The 25,396-nt window shown below is 35.9% G+C and overlaps 1 protein-coding gene across 10 annotated transcripts in view; it reads right to left on the minus strand.

Moving 5' to 3' along the window:
• The window catches only part of RGS7 (regulator of G protein signaling 7), a 237,837-nt gene that overhangs the window by 86,033 nt on the left and 126,408 nt on the right, over nucleotides 1-25,396 (minus strand). For all 10 annotated transcript variants that reach the window (XR_008429773.1, XR_008429774.1, XM_053937363.1 and 7 more), the window contains exons 4-5: nucleotides 18,446-18,496; nucleotides 750-856 (exon numbers count right to left, since the gene is read on the minus strand). Coding sequence is in view for 8 of the 10 variants with exons in the window: in XM_053937363.1 (XP_053793338.1) it covers nucleotides 750-856; nucleotides 18,446-18,496 (158 nt within the window). In the remaining 2 variants the exon portion in view is untranslated. The remainder of the gene's footprint in view (nucleotides 1-749; nucleotides 857-18,445; nucleotides 18,497-25,396) is intronic.

Raw genomic sequence — 25,396 nt, forward strand, 5'->3', positions numbered from 1 at the left:
TTCTTTCCATTGAATCCATAATCTGGTACTTTGCAGTCATATTTGTTTCGAGTCATTAGCAATATTGTTCTAGCAAAATTCTAGCTCACTAGTCATTATTAGAAAAACAACACTTCTGCTCCCAGGGCCTTAGTTTGAAATTTAATATAACGAAATACAACTATGTAGGTTTCTGAACAATATATATGTGCGAGTGTAGGTATAGACATATGTACATATTTATGCTTTCAGCTTGTTCTGAACCATCTGCCTGTTTGATGGGACTGACAGATCAATATAAAAATGTCTCTGTAGTTGCAAGAAGAATACACACTACTCTGCTACTACTGAGTTACCAGGAAGGAAATTCTCACAAAAGAAGAAAAATAAATATTACTTCAATTATTTATCAGATTTCTGCTATAGACTTGATATTTTAAATATCTCCCCCTTTCTAAATTCAGACTATACTAAGAATAAGAGGCAATAACATAATATAGTTTACTATATTTCAAAAATACTACATTAATTTATTTCATCACACTCAGCATTATCACACTTTTATTCCAAATATCAAAATAGTCATTATCATCTCAACACTTTGCTGAAAATTTATAAATAAAATCCTTCTACCATTTTTTATTTTTAGGGGAATTTCTACTCTTTACTAGTTTTTGTAAGAAACAATGTGTGATTAAATTTGCTATGAACTTTTCTGTAAGGCCTTTGAGCCTCCATTTGTGCAAGTCAAGAACATATTGAATATTTACCTGGAATCGATAAAAAGTGCCATCATCCTTCAGTGTTAGAACATGGTCTGAGATTGGAAAGAAATAGCCATGTGCTGCCATCAGAGTTCCCAAATGCAGAGCTTCAACTGTTTCAAGAAAAAAAAAAAAAAAAAGAAAGAAAAAGAAAGATAAACTCAAAAAAGCTAAATAACTTCTTTTCAGCAATTTAGTTTTGTTGTTAAGACTCACCTGATATCCTGCAGATAACCACTTTGTTCTCAAAGTCCTACCATCATGAAAAAGCTGTCTTTTTCTGTGTAATATAATGATGCAACCAAAAAACCACTGCGCTTTCCTTAACAAATATGTCCCACTTGTAGCTGCAGTTCCACTACTTATATCAACATTAAAAGGTAGCCTTAAGATTCACTCACTTGTTCTGAAGATGCAAACAGCTATCACTTTTACTTTGATGGTGCAGCCTGCTTTTCTTCTTCAGAACAGTTTCTGATTACATGTTAAAATAGTTGATTCCAATTACATGATATCTTTTTCAGTAGCTTTATCAGAGCTACTGTGAAGGATAGAGATTTCCCTAAAAGTTTATTACTGGAAAAATAGCAACGGATAATAGGTTCCTAGAACAGTTGAGGCAGAAGGTACTTGTGAAGATCATCTTGTCCAATTCCCTCAATCAAGCAAAGAAACCTTAAGCTACTAGGTGAGGACCTTGTCCAAGTGATTTTTTAATAACTCAAAGGAGAGAGACACCACAACCCTTCTGGATAATGCCCAGATTTATATTCATCCTCTTAGAAGTGCTCATTTCTTCCTATTGCCTATAATAGGTTTTCATTAATTGCTTTCATTAATGGCTAGCACAGATTTATCTTGTCTTGATTTTTATAAACACCACTGCAGCACCCTACCAGCAGTCAAGCATCATCACACAGAAAGAAATTTGAGTCCTGACATCTGTGTTCTTGCTGACAAATACAGAAAAAGACACTCATTTATCTTTCACCCATTATTATTTTCAATGTGAGAAAGCTTATTTATTTACCCATTCTTCATCAGCATCCTAAAAAATTCCCTCTTCAAAGGGTGACTTTGCTCACCTGAAGACATTGACTCACATAGGAAATACAGGAGAAGCAATGGGACATATTTAGACTAATCCAAAGCCAGCAAACATGTGATAGGAACAAGAAAGGGGATCTGGACAGTACTTAACTGAGAGTGCATAACCCTACAGGGTTTATTTGATAGCAAATATTTATTGCCATCCCCATGTTTAGCAAACTGATTCTTGTCCTCCAGCCAGAGCCATTACCTAAAATACATCACACCCACTCTGGCAATGAGCTCTCCAGCATGATGTAAAACTCCACAATTCTTTTTAGACTTTTCCCAGTTGCAAGCCTACAAGAAATCTCTCTAACAGAAGGAAAGGAGTCGCTTTGTTCCTTGTGCCTGTGATGTCTGTAAATCCCCATCTGAACTTTGTCCTAAATATAAAAAGTTTATATGTTGTTGTTATTCAATCATTTCATGCTGCTAAATACTATTATCCCTTGAATCAAAAATTTTGAATTAATGCTTTCTGTAGTGTGTCAGTCACTGAGATTTTCTTTACTGTTTCAGTTCATCTGCCTTTTAATTTTATTAAGCTTTTCTTTGTTCTTCAAATTGCAACTTATTGCCAACTCAAAAAAAATTATTTTTGCATGTATTATGTATCTTAGTGGAATGAGAGAAAAACAAGGAAGAAATGTGCTGACTTTTCTAGAGAAAGACTTTCTCAGACAAGGGTGACAGGGCTTGCCAGGGAGCTCTGACACAGATGAGAGTGCATTCTCTTTTGATTTAGCATGCACTAAATAGGCTCCAGATTTTTTTCATGTGCTTCCTGGATTCTGAATCATACTATTTTTCAAGATCACAAGGAGCTAATATTATTTCCTTTTACCCAGCAATTTTTAGAGCATATCTAAACTACAATGTCCAGTTTTCATTAACATGTCCATTGCAGTACAAAAAAGACATCAACAAACTTTGAGTGAGTCAAGTGGGAGTCCACCAAGATCATTAGGGCTGGAGAATGTACCCTATAAGGAGAGGCTGGAGGAGCTGGGCTTTGTCAGATTGAAAAAAGGAAGGTTTTAGATGTGTCTAGAAGTATCTTTCCAATACCTGAAAGAAGATTTCAAAATGAGGGAGCCAAGATCTTTATGGAGTTGCAGGGCAATAAAGAAAATAAATGAAGAAATAAATAAAAGATAAAATGGTACTAAACCAAATTAGGTATAGTTCTGACTTTCAGCCAAACAGCAGGAGCAGCTGCCCAGACACACTGTGTAATCTGTATCCTTGGAGGGTTTCAAGACCTGAACGGATAAAGTTCAGGGCAACACGTTTGACTTTACAGTTTACATTGATTTGAGCAAGGAGTTGGACTAGAGTCCTCCTGAGGTCCCTCTCAGCTTGAATTATGTTACAACTCTGTGCCTCTAGATGGGTCAAGCAGAAGTGGAATATAGAAGATAAAAAAGGGATGAAGACAGTTGGAGAAGAAACTATTTGAAAGCTCCTGCCAGAACTGCCTATACTGCAGACAAGGTTAGATACAGTAGCAGAAAGAGCTTTTATTTCTCTCACTGACTGAATTATATAAGCAAGTAGAGAGTCACAATATCTCTCCATGAAAAAATAGAAAGAGTTACCTGCCCTTCTTTGGGAGTCAATTACAGTTATTTAAGGTCTGAATTAGTCCCAACAGCAGCCTATATCTCTTCTCCAGTTTTGTATGGGGAGTAAGGTGATTATACTGTTGCCTCAGGCAATCTCATTCAGCTGAAATCCACACTAACTCAATGTTAAGGTATATCTTTGTCCTTTCAGCTTAAGGGACTAAGCCTTAATATGGATATATAAATTTTTCTTTTTATTTCCTTAAATAATACACAATTAATTATCTTTTTTTTATGGTTGTCAATCCATCAGCTTCTTTCGGAATTACATGACTATAAATGCACAAATATTCCCTTTTAGTATCCACATAAGATCACCTGTAGCTCACACTTTGAGTGCTACAAAATTATACCCGGTGAGTAACATCCCCAAGTTTGTATTCCAGTCTTACCAGCCTACCAGGCCGGTAGACGACTAATACTGATGCTCTCTGTGCAGCAGCAGTGGAATTACAACACAGAAAGAAAACTCAGCTCTCAGGAGGTTTCCAATCCCCAAGCAAGAGGTTGTCCAGTGTATTACAGAGGCAACACTTTGATATCCACCTCAATTTGCTAAAATCAGACTGAGAAAATAACTACTGTAAGAAACCAGTGAAGTACAACAGTAGTATTTAGGAAACAAACCCATGAGCTTGAAAAGGGAAATGAAGCCAGCAGCAGACCAATCTGACATGCCTAAATTCCTAGAATTCAAATACAGACAGCTTCTATATCTTCTTTCCTGCACATGAAGTTAGAGAATTTTCATTTAAGAAGCACATTTAATTGGGAAAAATGGCAAATGTAGGTTGGGAACATAAAAAATGTCTATGAAGTGCATTAGATAAGAAGAAAAAAGTCTGAAAGAAATGGTTTTAGACATAGTGGTTGCCAGGTAGAAAGAGTAATGTTTATATGTAAAGAGAATGCAAACTCAAAAAATTGGAGGAACAGAATAAAAGAAAAAAAATACTGTTTTTTTTAGATAGCAAGTGTACACAGATGCATGAATTGCTGACAGTTTGTTCATCTTAAATTTCAAGGTATGGTATTGGTGGAACAAGTTGTTTCGTACAGTATGCCCACAGGAGGAAATAAAAAGGAAGATTGTTCCTTGTTTTTCTTTGGAATAAAGATGTTTCTGTGCTTTGAAACCCCTTAAAGGATATGTTTTCAGTGATTAATTAGTGTGAATTCTACTTTTTCTTACACATCTCAGGTCTACCTGTGATGTGGTATCTATATTTATTTTTATTCTGAAGTCCATAGAATACTTTATGGTATCATACCACTATATATTATAGTATATTATATTATACTGCAGGTGCAACATCTGAAGCACCTTGCAGTAATCTCTGAGGGAGTGAGGAAAGAAAAACAGCATTTTCCAATTGCGCTCCACTTTCAAAAGTCCTTTTTTGGAATCTGTCTTACCTTCTATGTGGAAAGATTTCCTACAAGGAACGTGACTTGAGGCATTTTGCACCCTTAAAATTGCTTTATGATGTAAAAAACAGTGAAAACCCCAAACTTCACAGTTTTCATATATTTTTAGGGTCCAAAAATGTCAAACAAATGAAAACTTCCCTTTCCATGAAACAATAAAGTATTTGGTATTCTGGGTTATTTGTCGAATCTAAAATCCATCACAGTACCAAAGTGCACTGCTAAGCCATGCAGCAGCCTGGAAAAAGAATTAATGAGTCAGAACTTCACAAGCACAAATTCATTTTAAGTGTCTAATGCCAAGACTTTATCACTTACTCTCACCTCACTCCTGCTGTCATTTCATTGCCAGTGTGAACACAAGCTGCAAAGGATTAGAGTAATAAAATACAACCTGCATTTCATGCTGACATAAAGCATAGGAGAGACTCACTGTCTCGGCCTGACTGGTGTTTAAGAGGAGAAAATAAACCAACTAGAAACATTCTTGAACACCCACAACACTGTAAACCACTCTTTTGTCCCATATGAAGGATTGAATTTGTAAGGGGAGCAGCACTTGGTAAGAGTCATTTCAAGGAGGATAAACATGGTGGAGAAGGAAGAGGCACTATTTACCCAAACATAATTAAAACAAGATTCATTTTTAATTTCAAGATAACAACCACAAACCACGTCATCTGTCAACAAAGCATCTTACCTAAATGGGTAGGATTTTTCTTGTGATAGAAGTGCCTGCTGATGCCATCAATAGGGCAGAGGCTTTGGTAGGAGCATCACTCAGCAGGTGAGGAGGAAAACCTATCAAAGATGGGCTATGATGCGTCATCTGCCCAAGGAATGGTAATTTCCACCCTTACAGTCTGAGATGATGTGTAACATGTGGTGCATCCCAAGTCTAGAAACAATGATGCACACCAGAAACATCAACTACTTTCTTCACAAAAACATGTGACAGTGATGAAAGACAACTGGGTCTTCCTGCATCCTCCCCTTTCTGCCTCTGTCTCTGATGGGCAGTGTGGTTTGCCCTGAGATAAGAACACCAGGTGGATATTTCAGGAGGAATTTCTGGATCCTCACATGATTAGTTTATTCCAGTGATGGGGAGATGAGATGCTTGTGATTGACTTTCATCCGCACCAGCCTGTGAGAGGGTGTAAAATGCTTCTGGAAACTGGTCCAGCTGGGCAAACTGGTCTTCCAAGGCTGGACACAGTTTCTGGGTGGAAACTCCCCCCAGCGGGGATTCTGGCAGAGTACATCCAACCTGAAGGTGAAGAACACTTTAGGATGGGTGAGTAAAATGCACTAAAATCCAGTCAAATGCAGAGATAAAATCCTGGAGTAGCTACATTTATGCTTTGTTGCTTTGTAACTGTGAATTCTGCAAGGGCAAAGACTGCAAACCTGTACATTTCTAGCTACACCTGCTTATATTATAAGCATCAACTGTTGAGCAAACCTGAAACTAAGTGCACTCGGTTGCACCCAGACTTGTCCAAGAACTGTAGAAATCAGGGGAGTCTTACTGACTCAACATGAAGGACCACAGCCTGATTATACTATAATCCACTGTAGTAGATGATACAGTTGGTATTTAAATACTGTATTGGCAAGATTTAGATACTGTATTAGCAATAAATCTGATCACAATCATCTACATAATCACAATGTCCTACTTCTCTTGCCTGATCAAGAGCCTTTTCTCGAATACTCTGTTACAGGGACACCTGCCTTATGTACTCACTGGATGTGGGTGAGGGGGGGGACTGACCTAAATATGAAAGACTTTTATCCAGATAAGATCAACAGAAGATGTGTCGCCATCAAAGACTGAAGGAAAGGGGAAGCTGACCTACAGTTTCTGAAAAGAACAAGACAAAAACAAAGCAAAAGACCTTTATTCACTGACAGGAAAGGGAAAAAAAAAAAGAAAAAAATTATCACATTGGAGGGGAAAAAAGTAGTCCTTGAAAAAGAAGCTGCATCTCCCAGCTAGCAACACACAAACCCTCCATGTTAAAACTTTTAAAGTATTTCCTGTTATTTTTCTTAGGTGATTTTTTCCCACTGCATTTCAGCTCACTACACATTAACTGCTGCTATGTCCTATTAAAGTCTGCTTTTATTCTCATAATAAATTTGTATCTTGAAAGGCAGATGCCTGAGATGTCAGAATGCAATGACTTGAGGTGATAACAAAAGCTTTCATGTTGACCAAAAAAAGAAAAATTTGGAATTGCAACATGAGGTCTCAAGAAACAGACAAATGAAGAGTGAGGTGCTGGCATTGAGCAGTGCTATAACTTCATCTCTGGATTATTTGTTTGTGGTGTTTATTTAGTGAACTGGAAATGCGTCGCTACAGAGGCTGTTAGAAATCCATCCAAGCTGTAACCAACAGGTAGATTTAATTATCAGACAAAACCAAACACAGCACAATTTGGCAACTAGATTTTTGTCATAGTTCATCCAGTATGCAGTCATGAAAAGTGGCCCAAAAATGTTTAGAATTGCCTTTATTGTTTCCCTGTAATCTCCAGCCTCAATTTTTTAAAGTACCTATCAATATCACACCAGCAATCAGGCCTTCCAGTAGTGGAATCTAGCGCTGTACCAATGAAAGCCAGCATTTATAAAACTTTTCCTCTAATTTCACTATTATTACTCTTTGATCTTTTCTATTTTCAGTTTTTCAGAAATTACAGACTTTTTGCTCTTCTATCACTGATATCTCTTGTCTCTTCAAATCAAAATGATAGAAGGGTGAAATCCAAACTCCTTTGAAGTATGGGTTTCCTGTTTTTCCATCTGGATCTTCCTCTGAAATTGCAAGTTTTTGGTTTAATTGCAAGTTTTTGAGTCCCATGCTTCTCTAAGACAAAATCTAAGAGGAAGTCAAAATCTGTGTGTCTTGTTTTCCCTAATGACTCTCTGAACTTATCTCCTTAAGATATTTCTGAACACTTCACTCATTCCCTCCTCCAGTATGAAACTCTGAGCTAATATTTAAAGTCATATGTTCACCCTTCTGACCAAACCTGCTGAAGACAAAAACCAAAATTTCACAAAAAATTCCAATTACTGCAAATACATTACTTTTGAGAATTCCTAAAGATGAAATCTTGGTCCATAGTTTCAAGCATCTGTAAAAGACCCAAAATACTGGGCATAGACTACATCTACTCAGTATTATAATTATTATGCTATTATTTCAGGTTTTCTTGTATACTGCTTGCCAGTCGCTGCTAGCACACCAGATCTTCCTGCTTTTATCGCCCCCAGTGGCTGAGTCTACAGATATGTGATGAAATTGTTTGGCTGCAAATGTTTGGTGGGGAAACATGTGATTCATTCACCACATGACACCCAAGAATTTGTGCATGCTAATACCAGCCAGGAAAGTTACTTTACATCACGGTTCCCTCAGACACGGCGCCCCGTGTGATGGTGTGCTTTCCTGGCCGCAGCACAGTGCCATGGCTTCTCCCCTTCTTTGCCACACTCAAGTGAAAGTACAGCTGCCAAGTCCCCTCTCAGTCAGCTCTGCTTGGACACCACAAGCACTGGAGCATTTAGAAAAGCACGTTCCAGGCACATGACCTATAGGCACTCTCACAGACAGTTTTATATCTGGCATGGAGTTTCAAAGAGAAGACCTGTCTTTAAGGCTTGGCAGATGTGGGGCATGTGAATAACTAGTGTGGTTGATGCATCACTTGCATTCATGGCCAGCAAATACAAAAAATAAGCGCAGGCTTTTTCAGTGAACAAAATATTTCTTCCAGAAGGAACTACAGAAAATAATATGATTGAATCAGAGGGACATCAGTTAGCATGGAGTTTGTGAAGCTGGGTGAGGGAAGCAATACGTAGCACTGACTCTTGCAATGATTACTGCTGGTCAAGACGAATCATGACACTTTTTTTACTCTCTAAGTCTGTTTTGATATGAATTGCTATTGCACCAATCATTAACTTTGTGTCATTGTTATGCATTGCTATCATAATCGCAGAACACCCACTTATGACCAAGCAGTTCAGAAAATACAAAGAACACGCAGCAGCCACAGCTAGAAAAATAACTGCCTCTTTCACTGCACTCAATTCAAAAAAGAAGAAAACAATTCTCTTTAAAACATTTTTCATACATCCAGCAAACTGAGAGCATAAAATACTGAAAATAATGTACACTCTTCTGTGGGAAGAGTGCTGTGATTTTTAAAGTCCACCAGGAGTTAACAGCTTTATAAGTAAATTTGTGCCATTGAGACACACATCAAGAAAAAATGTCATCAAAGATCAGGAAGGGTAACAACAAAGAGTGTGGAGGTGGCTTTTCTGAAGAGCAACATTCCACTCCCTATGTGATCAGATGCAGTTATCTGGGATGCACATACACAAGAATCCCCAAGGCACTTATTACAAACAGGATCATTTTTAGAGAGTTTTCTTTGTCCATTATTTATAGTAGTTTGGTTGGCAAATAAAATATATTTCACTGTCCTCATCAAAATTGAGGGACAAAAATTTCCAATATTGCAAAAGTCCATTTTATACCATCCTGTGTTCTTATGATCATAACTCCCACTCCTAGTGCTTACTTCTCCCCTTTGCAATGGATTTACACAGATAATTATAGAGAACTATCAGTTCAGCCAGACAAACTCTGCTATTCAAAATAAAGAAATACTGACAGATATTTACTAGCAAAAATAGCTCAGTGAAAACTCTTTTATAAGTGCCTTTTTTCCCCACAAAAAAAGCCTCAATGAATGACCTATTTCTTCTCTAGTGACAGAATCTAAATGTAGAAGGAAAAGATGGGACTGATGAGAAGACCAGCAGCAAAAACTATTATAGTCTTGAAAAAAATTGATAAAATGAACAGAAGTATCTGGCTCAAAATAATGGTCAATCTGTGTTTTATGGCCAGTAAAATATTAAATGGCTGAACTGTTAGCCATAGTGTGCCACTTATAATTTAATCATCCTTAGTACCAAAGGAAAAAAGTTGAAAAATATGTCCTTAGGTTTTACAAAGACATCCAGGGGAAATATGAGGGGAAAAAAAGGATGTACAAAACAGACAACCATACAGACAACATGTTAGGGACTATAATAAAGTGTGGAAGGAATGAAAATAAAGATAAATGCAACAAAAAAAGGAAATTTCAGCATGACTTTTGTTGCTGGATACGCCTCACAACTCTGTGAGTGCTCCTATGTGGAAATAGAGAACATATAAGGTTATGAAAATCTGGCTGACATATTATCTTGGATTCCCAGGGAGCTCTTGGCATGATTCCCTCAAATGTTTTCTAAAGGTATTAAGCAGATCATGAGAAAAGCAATAGGTAGAAAGGAGGGAATAAAGGTTAGGCACAGCAGATCAGTTATTACACTAAATAGTGTAATATTACACTGAAATAATAATATTACACTGAAGGGGGGGTAACCACAGTAACTGTGTTTAGTAGTTCCTGGACTGTTCAGGATAATCCTAAATTACCTACAGAAGGATGTGAATGATGAGATTACATCAGATATAAAATCTGCTGGAAGTATAACATTACTGAGGTCAGCAAAATTGAGTTGTGAGGAAATAATGCAAAACTACATGATAGTGATTCATTAAACAATAAAACAGCAGTTGAAACTGAATTTTGATAAATGCTAAACATTTTAGATATGAACCTTCCCAGTTGTATATGCCCAGTAAGTGGCTGCTAGGTAACTGCTGTCGCTGCTCAAGAAAAACTAGAGGTGTTTTTCTGAGCCCTCACTGCAAGAAAGACTTTAAGGTGCTGGAGTGTGTTCAGAGAAAAACAACAGAGCTGGTGAAGGGTCTGGAGCACAAGTCCTGTAAGGAGCAGCTGAGGGAGCTGGAGGTGTTGAGCCAGGAGAAAAGGAGTCTTAGGGTGACCTTATCACTCTGTCCAACTGCCTGAAAGGTAGTTGTAGTCAGGTGGGGGTCAGCTTCTTCTTCCAAATAACAACCAATTGGACAAGCATATGATCTCAAATTGCACAAGGGGTGATTTTGCCTGGAAACATTTTTTCACAGAGGAGTTGAAAAAAAAGAGCAAGTGCCTAGGGAATATTATTCTGTCCAAGATGAAACGGCAAGTAATGTCCTTGCACAGTAAATGTTGGACTGTCATTGTGCCCCTGTGTGTAGAGCAGTATTTCTCTATATGTGCTATGGAAAAAAACTAAAATACTCCTAAGGTCAATTATTAACAAAATCAAGAGAAAGCCTCATACTCACCTTCCAGTCATCAAATGCTACATATAACATGTAAATATCAAAACATTTTTGTTTACTTGACTATAAATAGCTGCAGCAGCTATCGGCAAGATGAAATAGGATTTCAACTGCTTTTATTCAATTAAATTGGCCAGATTTAAAATCTTACGTCCACCTACTTGCATTTTCCATTACTATGTAACACAGTTCTTTGGCAAACAAGGAAGCAGAAATCTAATGAAGTCTCTAGACAGTTATTTAGCTGCTTTTAATTAATTATGCCAGTGTGAATTGGGAATTAGTAAATGTTCTTCCTCTTAAACCTCCAAAACTTGGTATGATCACAAAGGTTCAGAAGGAGGCTGTCAAACAGTAAGAAACCCACAAAAATTCCTAGTAACTTTAGTAGAAATTAGATAAAATAATTTATTAAGAAGGTCATTATAATTCAACTTATGCAATTAATTAATTAATTAAATTCTAAAAGTTATCAGAGTTCTCCCTAAAACAGCATACTTTGCCCTAACTTCATAGGTAAAGACTTCAATTGTGTAATTTACATTATGTCCTAATTTTTTTCTGCGACAGGATGAAAGTAATTCCTTCAAATGGTGCAACAGAGCATCTGAAGTTTTTTTTTCCAATGAAAGTGCTTAAAATTAAAGCTTACTGATGTCTCAGCTTCTATCATCTTGATCAGGTAATAATTTTACAAATAACTTTTTATCTCAGTAGGCTTGTTCAGATTTATTTTTGTAATCAGTATTTTGTATTCTAGTCAGTACTTTTTTTCATCCTTTTCTCTCAGTAGGACTCTCAAAGACCTCAGTGGAATAAAGCCCATGCTGCCTACTGAATTGTATGCTGATTGTTGGTATGTTTCAATTTTTAAAATCTAATTGAGTATCAGACACTGATATACTGAATACTGAAAACAATTCTGAGTATAATGTGGAGATTTTAATATTAAAAGCAATATTATTTCCTGCTAAAATAAATATATTTGAAGTCAGAGCCATGGAATCAGGGTTCTGATTCAAGAAAAACCAAAATTTAAAAAATTCAGTTGATGCCTTGCTTTTAACCAGAGATAAGGAACAGAGATCTGTTTCATACAGAAAATGTGTCTATCACACAAGTTATAGTTGAATCATAGAATTATAGCAGTGTTTGGTTTGGAAGGGACCTTAAGTTTCATCTAGTGTCAAAGCTGCTGAAATGGTTAGGGACACCTCTTAGTAGGTCGGGCTGTCCAAAGCCAAAAGAGATCCATTCTAAATAAGTATTCTATTGACAATATCAGGCAGGTTGCTCACAGAAACAACTTTACAGAACACGTGTATTTTGTCATACCAGTACCTAGTACTAAAATTTTATTTTTACAATAATTTTATTGTACAGAAAATTATGCTAGACAGCAGCAAATTCCATACTTGTCATCTTTACCCATATACTCCAAGATGGACATTTATTTCTAAATTTTGTCTCTCTAAATGAGACAAAACTCATTTCTACTTCCCATGTAATTCAAATGTTTATAAAATTTCTTGATTACTAGGGTGAAAAAACATAAACTATTTTCATGAAATCTTGCAAAATAATGCCCTCTTAAGAAAATAGCAAAGGAGGAATTTTATTTAGTCATGCTTAGCATGATGAAATAGTTGTAATAGTTTGACCTATCTTGCTATGTGAAGGAAACACTTTGTCACCAATACCATGGTAACATACTTCGCATCATGATAATGATCTCATACTTTGCATCAATACCAGTCACAAAATTTATATTTTCCCAATAACTGTTATTTTTTAACCTGATGCCACACTACCAAAAAGATGAGAAGAAATTACTGCTCCATCAAAGAAAATTCAAAATGAGTACTGATGTAACCTACCACCTACCTACAAGTGAGAAAATAAAATGGCCAAACTAGGAACATATTAATCACTTTCAAGAGTGACTAAATGGAAATGAGACTGTTCAAACAGTATAGGCACATTTGTAGAAAAAAACATCTCATAACAGGTGGCTGTGCAGGTCTGTGTGCTCTTGGAAACACTCCTAACACATGCAGTCTACACAGGATAACAGATTATACTAATCTGGAAGAAGCTTCAGTGGAAAAAACATGAAATCTATTAAATCTGATATATCCTACCACAACTGAATTGAAGACACTACACTTCTGTTCACCATTTACAAAATCTCTCTAAAGGCTTTGGGCAAATAAAACACCCTCTTCACATGAACATTTACCATTGCACTCCTGGAAGTGGAGTGGCCACTCAGGAGTGGCTAGAAGCCCACTGATTGCCACACACAGGTAAGTACCCCCTATGCTGCTTATAATTATAGGAAACCTGACCCATACATTTTTTTTTGCATGAGTATCATAATGTTAATATTATTAGTACTAAAGGAGTGTCTGTAAATTCTGACATTTTTCATTCTCAAACAGAATTTTGTTCTACTTTCTTTTAGTGCAACTGAGATTAAAGTCATTATTCCATTGAAATGTTACAGGATCTGACAAGCTTAGATCAAATTCACCCAGTAGAAGAAAGCTGGGAAGTTAGTTACACTAGAATTGATGAAGGTTCATGAGGTTTGCTATGGAACAAAATGTGCCTGAATTTCTACCAGACATGTGAAAAATGAGAGTGCCTGATGTCCCTGGGTTCCCAGTATGAGGGGCATGGTATGTGTGCAGGCAGTATAAATTACTTTTACTGGGGGTTTGGGTTGTTTTGTTTTGGTTTGGTTTTTCATGTCAAGATAATAAAAGGGGAACATTCTACTCTTGCTCCACTTCCACAGGTTTTGATTAGTGCAAAGACTGCAAAGATAAACATAACCTTTCCATTCCCTTCTTTATTCCTTCTCATAAAAGATTCTTTTCTCTGTTAGCAATCACTGGAAGTACCTCCCCTTTACTTGCAGTTCTCTGGTGCTGTTTCCCAAATGGCAATTGTTTAGAACATCTTGTCTGGCTCCTGCTCTTTGCTGGTACCTTTCTGCATATAACTGGGGAAAGGGCAAAATTGAGAACTGAACATTTTTCCAAGTAAACTTTCATAAACTCAAATAAAAGCCCTAACATTTTTCTTCTAACTCTTTCAAACAAGTACTGTGTATTCTCAAGGTCATTATTAGTACACCAGCTGCTGCAGAGAGACTTTATTAAAGAGGAAAAATGAAGAAACATAAACAGATGTTGTGCTACTGAGCCCTCCCTTTTTATTGCACTGGATCAGTGACCATAGTTCACATGGATGCTAATGGGCATCTAGTTACAAATTAGTTACACCAATTACATGAAAAGACTATAAACGGTGAGAACTGAAACTGAAAAGTCACAGGAAGGCATAAAAATCAAGGTAGTCTTTTTTCATAACTGTAAAACTTAGATTTAGTCATATATATTTTTGACTTCAGTGTAATTCCTGATGTCCAAGAGCAGTAGCAAGCTGCTTCAACAGGCTGCCTAAATGAGCTGGAGCAAAGCAATGTGAATGCAGAGGTTGAGCATTCTAGAGCAGCTGCAGTGGCTCTGCTGGAGCAACCATTTGATAAAGTGCCTCTAGCCAAATTCAGCTGGTTTGTAGCTATGAGAAAATTAAATAAGCAACACTCAGGAATGAAGGTCCTATAAAGGAACATGAAGATTATGTCTAAATATATTATCTACTCTTAAGGGCATTTTCTGAGACATCTAGATGAAAATTATTCATGGAATGACTTGAAGATTAACTGAGTGTTTGTGGATAACACTAATTCCTTGTGAAAAGACTGGAAAACTCATACTGTTCCTTCTCCTTTCGGAGACAACAGCATGATTTACTATTAGGATGTTGAATATTAGGGAATAGAGAAATCAAGTGTTTGCTGAAAGGGCATTGAAGAAATCAGCACAAGAACCAAGTACAGGACAGGACTCTTGGAAATTTGAGCTGATACCTTTAAATCATCTCATTTACCCTTTTTCTTCTATTTTTCCCACTAAGTATTAAAGGAATTTCAGTATCTGATGTGGTCAGCCTGGTGCATTTCACATCATCAATGACCACTTTGAAAAAGAAAAACACAATGTAGAAAAACAGAGTAGATTTTTCACATTAAGAGTAATTGGCAACATCAGTGAAGTGTCAGCACTTACCCTGTAATGGTCAATTCAACAACACATGTCTCAGTGCCAAATCACAAGCCCTTAAGATTTTGTAAACTCAGTTAATTGCTTCGTTTCAGGTTGAGATCATGCTTATATTTATGCCTGACTTCCCCATTAAAAATAACTTGGACAATTTCTGTTCCTTAAAATTTTACAGATGAATTGTAGGCTGAAGCACAAACATTTTTTAAGCACATATTGAATAACAAACAATGTAACAGCAACTGTACATTGCATTGTGCACAGCTATTCTGGGCACAAGCAAGCTCCACTCCACTAAAATAACTTCAAATCTGGTACAAATTAGCAGAATCCACCTATCATCTCCAGTTTATTTTCTTGATGGAGATCTACCGCAGCAAGCCAAAATCTTTCAAATATTCTACTGAATATTATTTTCCATTTATTAAAAATTTGCATGGTTTTATTGACTGGCAGTTTACAAGTTCCAACTTGTTACTACTTTTTACTAAATTTCTGTTTCCAGGTGAAAGCTTTACACTTATTAACACTGAAGCAAATGTTGCCGTCAAGCCTTCTTCTGCCTTATGTTCTTCCACTATCCATAATGTTGCCTACTTCATTCCCAATTAAATGGTATTGGAGTTGTATTCCCTTTGCAAAACAAAGGAAAAAATTGCATTTCAAAGTATTATTTTTCTATATATAAAGTGTGGTAGCATCACTTTCTTCTTACTAGTTCTGTGTTTTATTAAAGAAGTTGACTGTAAGAGTTAGATGTTTTCACCCTGGAGAACAGAAGGCTTGGGGTGGAACCTCATCAAATTCTTCCAGTGCTTAGAGGACAGAAATTCTTTTCACAGGGAGCCACACTGAGAGGATAAGCAGCAATGAATACAAGTTGCATGGAGAGAGGTTTCATCTATTCAGTTTTTTTTACAGCGAGAACAAACAATCACTGGATATGGTGAAGTTCCCATCAGTGGCAGTGTTCAGGATCAGACAGGACAGAGTGCTCACTAATCTCACCCAGGCTTGCCTCTCCATGAAGGTTTGGACCACATGATCTTCTGATGTTCCCTCTAACCTGAGGTCCCTTCTGTGAATCTCTCTATTTACCCTTAAATCACAATTTACCCGCCTTGCTTGCATGAATAGTTGCACAGCACTTGTAGATGAGGTGTGCAAATAGTCCTTTCATTTTTCTGGACAGAGCAGAATATACTCTTAAAATATGTGCTCCAATCTATTTTATGGTGTTCTTCCAGGTATGTGGTTGGTATCAGAATTATACAGGGATGACAATTTTCAGTGCAAACTAAGGCATTTATTATTTCTGCATTACAAAACTGCATATCTTCACAAGTGATTTGTAACAGGACCCTACAGGGTAGGTTTAAAAGACAACTGAGTTAAATCCTGACACACAGGCATAAAGCAATCAGAAGACGGAGACAACAGATTGCAGAAATTAAGGGCTTTTCCACACGAGGTTCTAGATTGACTTGTCCAGAACTGAAATGAAAAGCAAGACACTTTTGGGTTTTGAAAAAACAGAACATTTTCAGAAGTTCTGTCATGTGAAAAGCTCTTGCTCACCATCTGTCAAGTTCACTGTCATCTGGCAATTCTGAGCATTACCCAAAGGAAGCATTTAGGGCTATTTGTTTTCTGAAGATCAGAATTTAACCAGCTCCAGATAGCTGACTTTGGACTAGGACCAAAATACATTTTTGTCATTGTGGATAGTTTCTTTTCCATCCGTATAATCTGAGAGGATAAAACCCAGATTCAGTTAAACTAATGTGGTGTTTTGGTTACATATGTTAGTAGTTTGTGTGTTTGTTTAATCTTAATTGGATATGAACATAAGGAACCAAGGAGACATGTTTTCTGTTTAGCAGAATCCTTTTCTACTCCAAATTTTGCAAAAAGCAGGTAATCTGAAGGACAATCTGTTCCAGTATTGCAATTCTGGTTTGACAAATAAAGGTTAAGCTTCCATATCAAATAAACACAGCCTAAAAATTTTTCAAACTCTTATAAATACAGATAGGTGAGTGTTTTGTAGCTGACAACTGAGAAAGACAATATCACACTTAGGTCACTTGAAGCCTCCACATTATCTCCAGGAAGCAAGCATATGACACTGTTCAAAACTAGCTAAAAATGTAGTCATCTCTGTCACATAACATGTCAATATGCTGTGAACTGACTACTTCCAAATATCAAATTCTGTATTGATAATTCCTCATTGCTCAAGTCGCAATTTTAAATACAGTGATTTTGCTTTTTGCTATCATACTTTGAGTTGTAATTTGACAGAAAAACACACTTTAAAAATAAAGACAAAAATGACCCCAAAATGTAAAAAAAAAAAAAAAATACTGAAAGAAAGCAAGGAGAAAATCGATTTTTGATAATTTCTAAACATTTTTAAAGAAGGAAGATTATTTTTCCACTAACCAAAAGAAAATGCAAACCTCCAAAGAATATTTTATTTCTACAATTCAGCATTGCCTACTATAAATCATTCCTTTACGGAAAATTTCTGATCAGGTAACTAGATTCTTGTAAATACAGGAAATAAATAATAGCTAAATACAATAACCAAACTTTGTTTCCTGCTGGGCATATAAGAAACCAAGGCAGAGTTTGGAACCAAACCCTTATTTTCATGTCCCAATCCAGCTGATCAAGCAATGAACTGCTCTTCCTCACTTCACTGATTTTATTTGCATTTAGTTTTCCATTTAAGATGCTATAGAGAAATGTCCAAATTTAAGATTAGCTTTTGGTAACAGTACAAGAATGTATTTTAATAGTTCTATTTAATTTTTGTATATTGAAAAAGTCTGTAAGAAAACAGCTTGTATTTAACAAACTCTTTAGCATAATGCTGAGTAAATTCCCATGCACTCAAACATATTTTCTATCAAAGAACTATCATTATCATTCTCATATTGTTTCCAGACACCTGCTGCAATAAAATTTATAATCAAAATCCTCAGATCATTAGTAAAGGTTTCTAAGATTTTATGTCTGTTTTGCTATTGAAATTGTACTGGTCAAATGTTGTATCTTGTCACTCCCACCACAGCAGAAAACAAAGTCAGGTTCAATATTTTGAAAAAACAAACTAGAATTTGAAGACAAGAAAACAAGAGAAATTACCTGGGTCTTCTATTGATAAGTTCTTTGTTAACCATTGAACAATATCTGAACCTAGGAGCAAAAGAAAAGGCATTTATAGATTAGTAAATTTTCTCTCACTATTCTTCAGATCCTTGAGGCATATCATTTTGTTCTTCCATGAAAGAGATCTACATTTTTTGCTCAATCTCTCTAGGGAAAAAAAAAAAAAACCGCTGGCCATTGGATTTTAGTTTAGTTTCTCTTTTTAGCTCTGTTTTAGCAGTGAAAACATAGAAATTCTTTCTTTAGACTAAGACTTATAAAAAGTAATAAAAGTGCAATAAGTGTGCAATAGTAGTCTGGATTTTAAAAATTACACTACTGCAAAAAGCACATAAGAAAACACTTTATAAATCTAAGTTTCACCCTCCCTGTACCCCTCCCCCCCCCTAGAAATTAGTTTACCGGTAAAGTTGCCTACATATGGACTACCAGTGTATCAATTTCCACCTCATGGCTAAGCTGTTGACAAAATTAATTTTTCCCTCAGTGCTGAAGTGCTTTCCTTACCGCTCCAGTCTCCCTTGCTCTATATCCCTTCATTTATTGCATATCCTTTTCTTTCTATTTCCTGCCTTATTTTAAGGTCCCATGCTATAGCTTACCTCCTAACACCTTTGATACCAGATTTCTTCCTGCCTTTCACACTGAGTAGCCTTCCAACCTCACCTCCTAATTCCTAACCCATCTGCTCCTCTTGGGCATGCACTTCTATCACACTTTACACTTTATGCCACAAGCTGAAGTCAGCCTTGTATTTCAGATAGAAAACTACAGTTGAACTTCACCCACTGTGAACATGATTTGCAAAATAAATGATGAAGCATTGCTGCAGACAGAAAAAAACCCAAACCACATTCATAATTTAAGCAACTTGAAATAACCAAACTGGCTTAGAGGGAAAATGGGTGAAACATTGAGGGATGTTACATGCATGTTCTTCATGTTTCATGATACTCCCAGTTCAGACAAGCAATGTAATAGAGAGAGACGTCACATATTTCCTTAGAGAACAAATATTTAAGTTGCTCATCCATTTCCCATCAAGCATAACAACAAAAATCTTTTATAAACCTTAAATTTAAAACAACAATAAAACTCTATACAACTTACAGAAATATAAACAAATCAAAACAATAAAATCTCTTGAATGTACTGTAATATATATCATTAGAATGTGTAGTATATTTCCCCTATCACCCCTTAGATTCAGTTTCTTCCTGTATTTTACATACTACATAACTTTCTTTGCTTTTCTTAAGGCAATGAAAACAGTATTATAAAAAGGCATTTCAGAAAAGAAAGGAAGTTCACTTCTACTTCTAGCTTTTATTACACTTAGGAATAGCTTTTACAAAGCCTCATTGATTATATCATAGCTTTCCATTTGTGTATGCATTACAAACTTGATTACATAGCAGTAAAAATATCTAGAGACTTAACAAACATGTCCAGAGCAAGCATTTTTCATTGCTATGTTAAAAGTCTAAATCTTAAAGAGATTTTAAACTGCAGTGGCAAAGTTTCTCATAGTATTTACATGGCTCTATTCCTTAAATGAGAGAATTTACCTTTGCATGCTGTTGGAGGAATACAAAATGTTTCAGACACATATTCCTACCCCAAAAATATTTTATTTTTTTTAAATACAATTTTAGTCTTTTTTTAATACATATGAAATTTACAAGATTGACACTGAAGGAAGAATTTTAGTTTAATATAAGATGAAACTTCATAAACCTCAATGGTGCAGTTCCAAGCATAGCTACCTTTTTCTGTCAGCTGACTAGAGAAGTTAGTCAGCCCTAAATATTTTCCTAAATCTTCAAAGATCAAAGACAAAAATTAGAAAAACAAAATGACATTTTGAATACTGATTTTTAACTTTGTCTTCTTTCAAATCTCTCAGGTACCATATGGGAAGAAGTTTTCTGTTCTTTTCATTTCACCTTCAAACGCTTTTTCCATTTTGTCTCTTTTAAAAACTTTCTTACAGTGACATGCTGTATTCCTCAGTCCTCAGCTCCTGGCCTCACCTTTTAGTATACGTGGTCTGCATATCAGAAATTTCACCTCCATATGTTTCAGTGTCTTTTGGCTTATTATAAATAATAGTGGGAAATCAACTTTCTTGAAAATGGCACCACCTGATTATGAAGGTTTATTGATGCTCTATTCACATTACACCCTGAAGCCATTGCCCTGGCACTTAACAGCCTGGACAGAGTTTAAGCCAGCTATTGCCTTCTAACACACTGATGATTTCAGAGGTATGAGTTTCATGACAAATGAACAAATACCAACATCAACACTCTCCTTCTCTAATGAAGGCTATTCAAGTAAAACAAACTTGCAAGTAATTTGTCATATGGCAAGTGAGAAATGCATCGGTTCATATTTCTTTGGGAGATCTTGAGGCCAGCTCTAGTCCTAAAATAATAAAGGTATTAACTTTTAGAGCTTGCTGAGTGTTTTTGTAGCTACTAGTTTTAACATCTAATCAACATTATTGTTTCCTTTAATTATTCCTGTGCCCTTTTCTAAGATCTATTATTTATGCAAATGTGTTTCTAAAAGCAAAACCACTACTCTAATTTCTTATCTCAGAAAAAAAAAAAAAAAACAAGGCAGCAAAACATGTGAAAACAGGAAAATAATACTTCCTGTGAATGTAGCTCTGAAAAAAAAATGACCAGTAAATTCATGACAGTTTTCATACATGACATTTCACACCTATGGGAATTATGATTCAAGACTATAAACTTCATTATTTGTAAACAAGAACTAATACAATGAAAAATCTTTAACATTCAAACGTGATTCTGTCTTATCACCAGAAATCTAGCAAAAAGACAAGCTAGTCAGATGATATAAATTTCATGGAAGTCAGTACCTTGGTACTGGACTCAATTGAAAAGGAAATTTTCTGCAATCCAAAATAGAAAATGTTTGCTGCGTCAGATACTCCGTTTCTGTATACTGTTTAATGTATGATATCACACCCAGCTATAACAGCTGGGTGTCAAAGCAGATTCTCAACTTCTCCAGGTCTCCCTGCCTCACGTCCAGCAGGCAGACACATTGGCTATTAGATCTGCAAGATGCAGAAGACTTCAGTCAAACTGCCAACTGAATTTTGAAATCCTAGAAAAACCTTCAGTTGTCATGCCAATTTCTAAAGCAAATAAAATTGGAACAAGGCAAAGCAATAATTTTTATTAATATCTTAAAGCTAGCAAAAGCAGAAAACATTTGAAAAAAGGGTTTTTTTTTAGATATAGAACCTGAAAGCCAAGAGTGAGATTCCTTAAATGCCAGCACCTATCCTGATAAAGGCAATAAAATTCACAAGATCTTACTCAAGTCCAAAAAAAGACAGACTTTAAAGAAATAGGCAAAACCACATCTGTATTCATATACAAATGGAAAAGACTCAGTCATGTTCTTTGTGAAATGTACTTGCTGAAGATTCCACAAGTGATTAATTTTAAATGAAATGGTCCAAAAATAGCAGCTACTGAGGCTGTCACAGCCTCCTAAGAAATATTTTTGAGGAAAGCATGCTCTCTGAACTCTGCAATAGTAATTTCCAAGTCAAATTCATAAAGGCCAGGGCAATGCTAAGGTTACCTTTCAGACAAAAACACCTATTCTAAACAAGTCCTTACAGCATACATTTTCAAAAAGCGCTGGTTCTGACCTATAGAAAATTTCACAGGAATTAGAAATCAATCTTTTGCTATGCATAGATGCAATAAGCCATGTAAGCCTTGATCTGACAGAAAAAGAAAGGATAGTAGTACTGCAAAAGAAAAGCAAAATTCAAAATGCTCTATCTTTTTCAAAATTCAAAAACATATCTAGTGGAAGAAGAGACAGCTGCAAGAAAGTACATTTTATTAATCAGAATCACAAATCAAGAGACCACTGAGAAACTTAATTCAAGTATTTATTACTTCATAAAGACACGGGTTCAACCTTGCAAAGAACATATTTTTTTGTTGTTGATATCTTGGTTTAGTAACCGAAACCTAGTCTTCTTTTTACTTTTAGACCTCAGAATATTTGCAGATAATTAAGAGGGAAAGTAACACAGGAAGCTCCCCTGCATTGCTGATACCAAGAGAGAGGGTTTTGCTGTCAACAATCAAGGCTTTTGCCATCGGAGCTCTCAAGAGCAACATAACCATGATGGTTATGTTTGCCCAGCACTGTGAAATCTGGGCAGCTGGGCCTGTTTGGTGCTGAGAGGCAGGAGGAGATCATTCAGGTGCTCCCTCAAGGGAGCCTTGCGGTCGGCTGGCTCAGCTTCAGTGCTTCACCACCACCTAGCCTTGAGAACCTGGAGAATTTTTTGCAGGGCAGCTCACAAAACAGAAAACTTAATAAACATGACTCTAGAAAATATGACTGTGTAAATTTAAGACAAGACTACTACTAAATTAGCAAGGAAACAGTACTGTATTTCCATTATTTCTCTTGATTTTTTATATTGAGAGAGGAGGGTATTGGGTCATTTTAACTTTCGTCTTCAACACCATCATTTTGAGGAAATTAAGAGACAGGAAATTAAGAGACATTGGAAACACAGAAAATGGATTAGATGAGCAGGGAGATTATAAAAGCCAGTGGTCTCTCAGGCATTCAGCACTAACTGTCTAATGGAGAGGAGGACTCTGCATGAAAGGCCTTTCACTGGTGAATGGAACAAAAATTATCTGTATTCTCCCTGAAGTTTTCACAATCACAAACCATAGCATATATTGCCACAGTTATAGCAGCATGGATATTTTAGCATTTCTTTATCTAAGAAGCACAGTTTGTGTATGAATTTTTCGTGTATATATCTGGAAGAAATCAAGTTACAGGCAGAAAGTAGTTACAGGCAGAAGGGCAGAGAGAAGAAAAACAATGGCTATATTATATTTGGCTTAAAGTATGGAAAAATACATTATTATCCAGTACCTATATTGGATTATTCAGATTAATTTTTCCCTATATCTATTACAGCTGAGCAAAGAGAGGCTTTGCATCACTTGATTGCAGTGTCCACAGAAAGATGAAAGAAGGATGCGGGGACTCTTCTCTGAGACTGGGGTTGCAGAAGTGCCTGAAGGATCATATATCCTAAATAAATTCTTTCCACCCTGTATTTTTCATTAATAGTTTTTTTCTTTCTTTTCTGTATTCTTTTGAATTAATGTGAAAGAGATTTATAGATTTAACTTGGTAGAATTTTTTATCATGAGTGGCAACAGAGCTGACATCGTTAATTTGAATACCCTGCTGGTTACACTTTACACATTTAACTTTCTGACCTTTACTAATTAAGTGGGTTCATTTTTTTTTTTTAATCATTGATCAGAGTGCAATTTGATTAAGGAAATTATTTACATCTCAACTTTCACACACATTTCTGACATTTTTTTTAGCGTTGCTGATAAATGCAAAAGCTTACTCATTTGAACTATTATAATTGAGGGTGGAGCACACATTTGTTTGAGTTATGTTAAGGAAGATCGTACCCAGGTGCAGATTTAAAAATGTCATCTGAATAATACTAAGAGTAGAAAGAATATGACATATTTTAATGAAACTACTCAAGCACAAAAGTAATTGCAGTTTTCTAGTTTTAAAACAACATAAGCTGAAATATACTTTTTTCCAACGTGAAGGTAGATACGGGAATTTGCAGAAATAGAACCCCCAAATGAATCATCCTACTGCTTTTGAGTTGGATTCTTTCATTCTCAGCTGTAAGCAGTGCTCAGAAATACTCAAGCCTAGAAGGGTAGAAAGGATCCATAATTCTAGCTAGCCTAACCTTGTGAAGAACAACATGTTGCTTGATGCTGTTATGACTTTCTGCTTTAGACAGGAAAAATCATCTACATTCATACTGTGAAAGAGCTAACAAAGAATGCAAAAATCTCTTCCATTTCCATACCAACATGAAATAAATCAGTGGTGCTGACCAAAAAATTTCAGCAATGTAAAGCCTGGAGTCGCACTCTGTCTCATAACCAAGCTTCAGAGCAGAAATCTGGTTTATAAACACTAAAAGGATAATTAAATACAACTGTGTATCTGTGCCACTCGTTATTCTAAAAGTGGTAATCCACACAGGTCCCTGTGTCCTCCAGCAAAAGGGATTGCTGCTTCATTCCAGCAACGTTTATCTCTAAAGTTTCCCAAAAGATATCCTATACTTAGATCTCTTCCACAGCCACAAATGACCATTTTACTAATGACACTAGCTGTGCATAATTGGCAATATATATACCAGTAACCACTGATGAAACCCTTGTCATCCCAAGGCTCTTATCCCAAGCACTACAGTTCAGCATCTTGCTGAAGAACATTGCTCCACACAAAACGTTTGCAAGACAAGAGTGATGTTGTTTAGAAAAACTAAGTTGCATGAAAGCCCTGTACAGCCTGTCTACTGCAAAGGGAATTTTATGCTTTTCTTCAAAATGATGTAAACATTCATGATCTTGATGAATGATAATAGAATATCAGTGTGCACATGACATGTAAAATATTAAAAACTTTCTCTATGTAAAAAAATATTTGTGGGGGGAAAAACCCATAAAATATAAGTTACAAACACCATAAAAATGCCCTGAAGAAATTTAATTTATGAGAAATCCTCACCTCCAAATAAAAAAGAAAAACAAAACAAAAACAAACCAACCAGAACCAGAAAAAAAAAAAAAAAGCACACTTCATTTTAACTACTGTATGCTTTCTTAAAGCAAAACTTCTAAAAACTGAAATAAACAAGGAGGCTAGGATACTTATCAGTGAGACATACTTGATTTCCTGTTCATCAGAAATCTTAAATAATGCTAAAAGAAGATAAGAAGTGATTTCCAGTTTTTCTCATCATGATGCCCCTTCCTTTTTCTCTCAATCAATTCCTCTCTT

This window comes from Vidua chalybeata, chromosome 3 (genome assembly GCF_026979565.1).
Source record: "Vidua chalybeata isolate OUT-0048 chromosome 3, bVidCha1 merged haplotype, whole genome shotgun sequence".
Taxonomy (NCBI): Eukaryota; Metazoa; Chordata; class Aves; order Passeriformes; family Viduidae; genus Vidua; species Vidua chalybeata.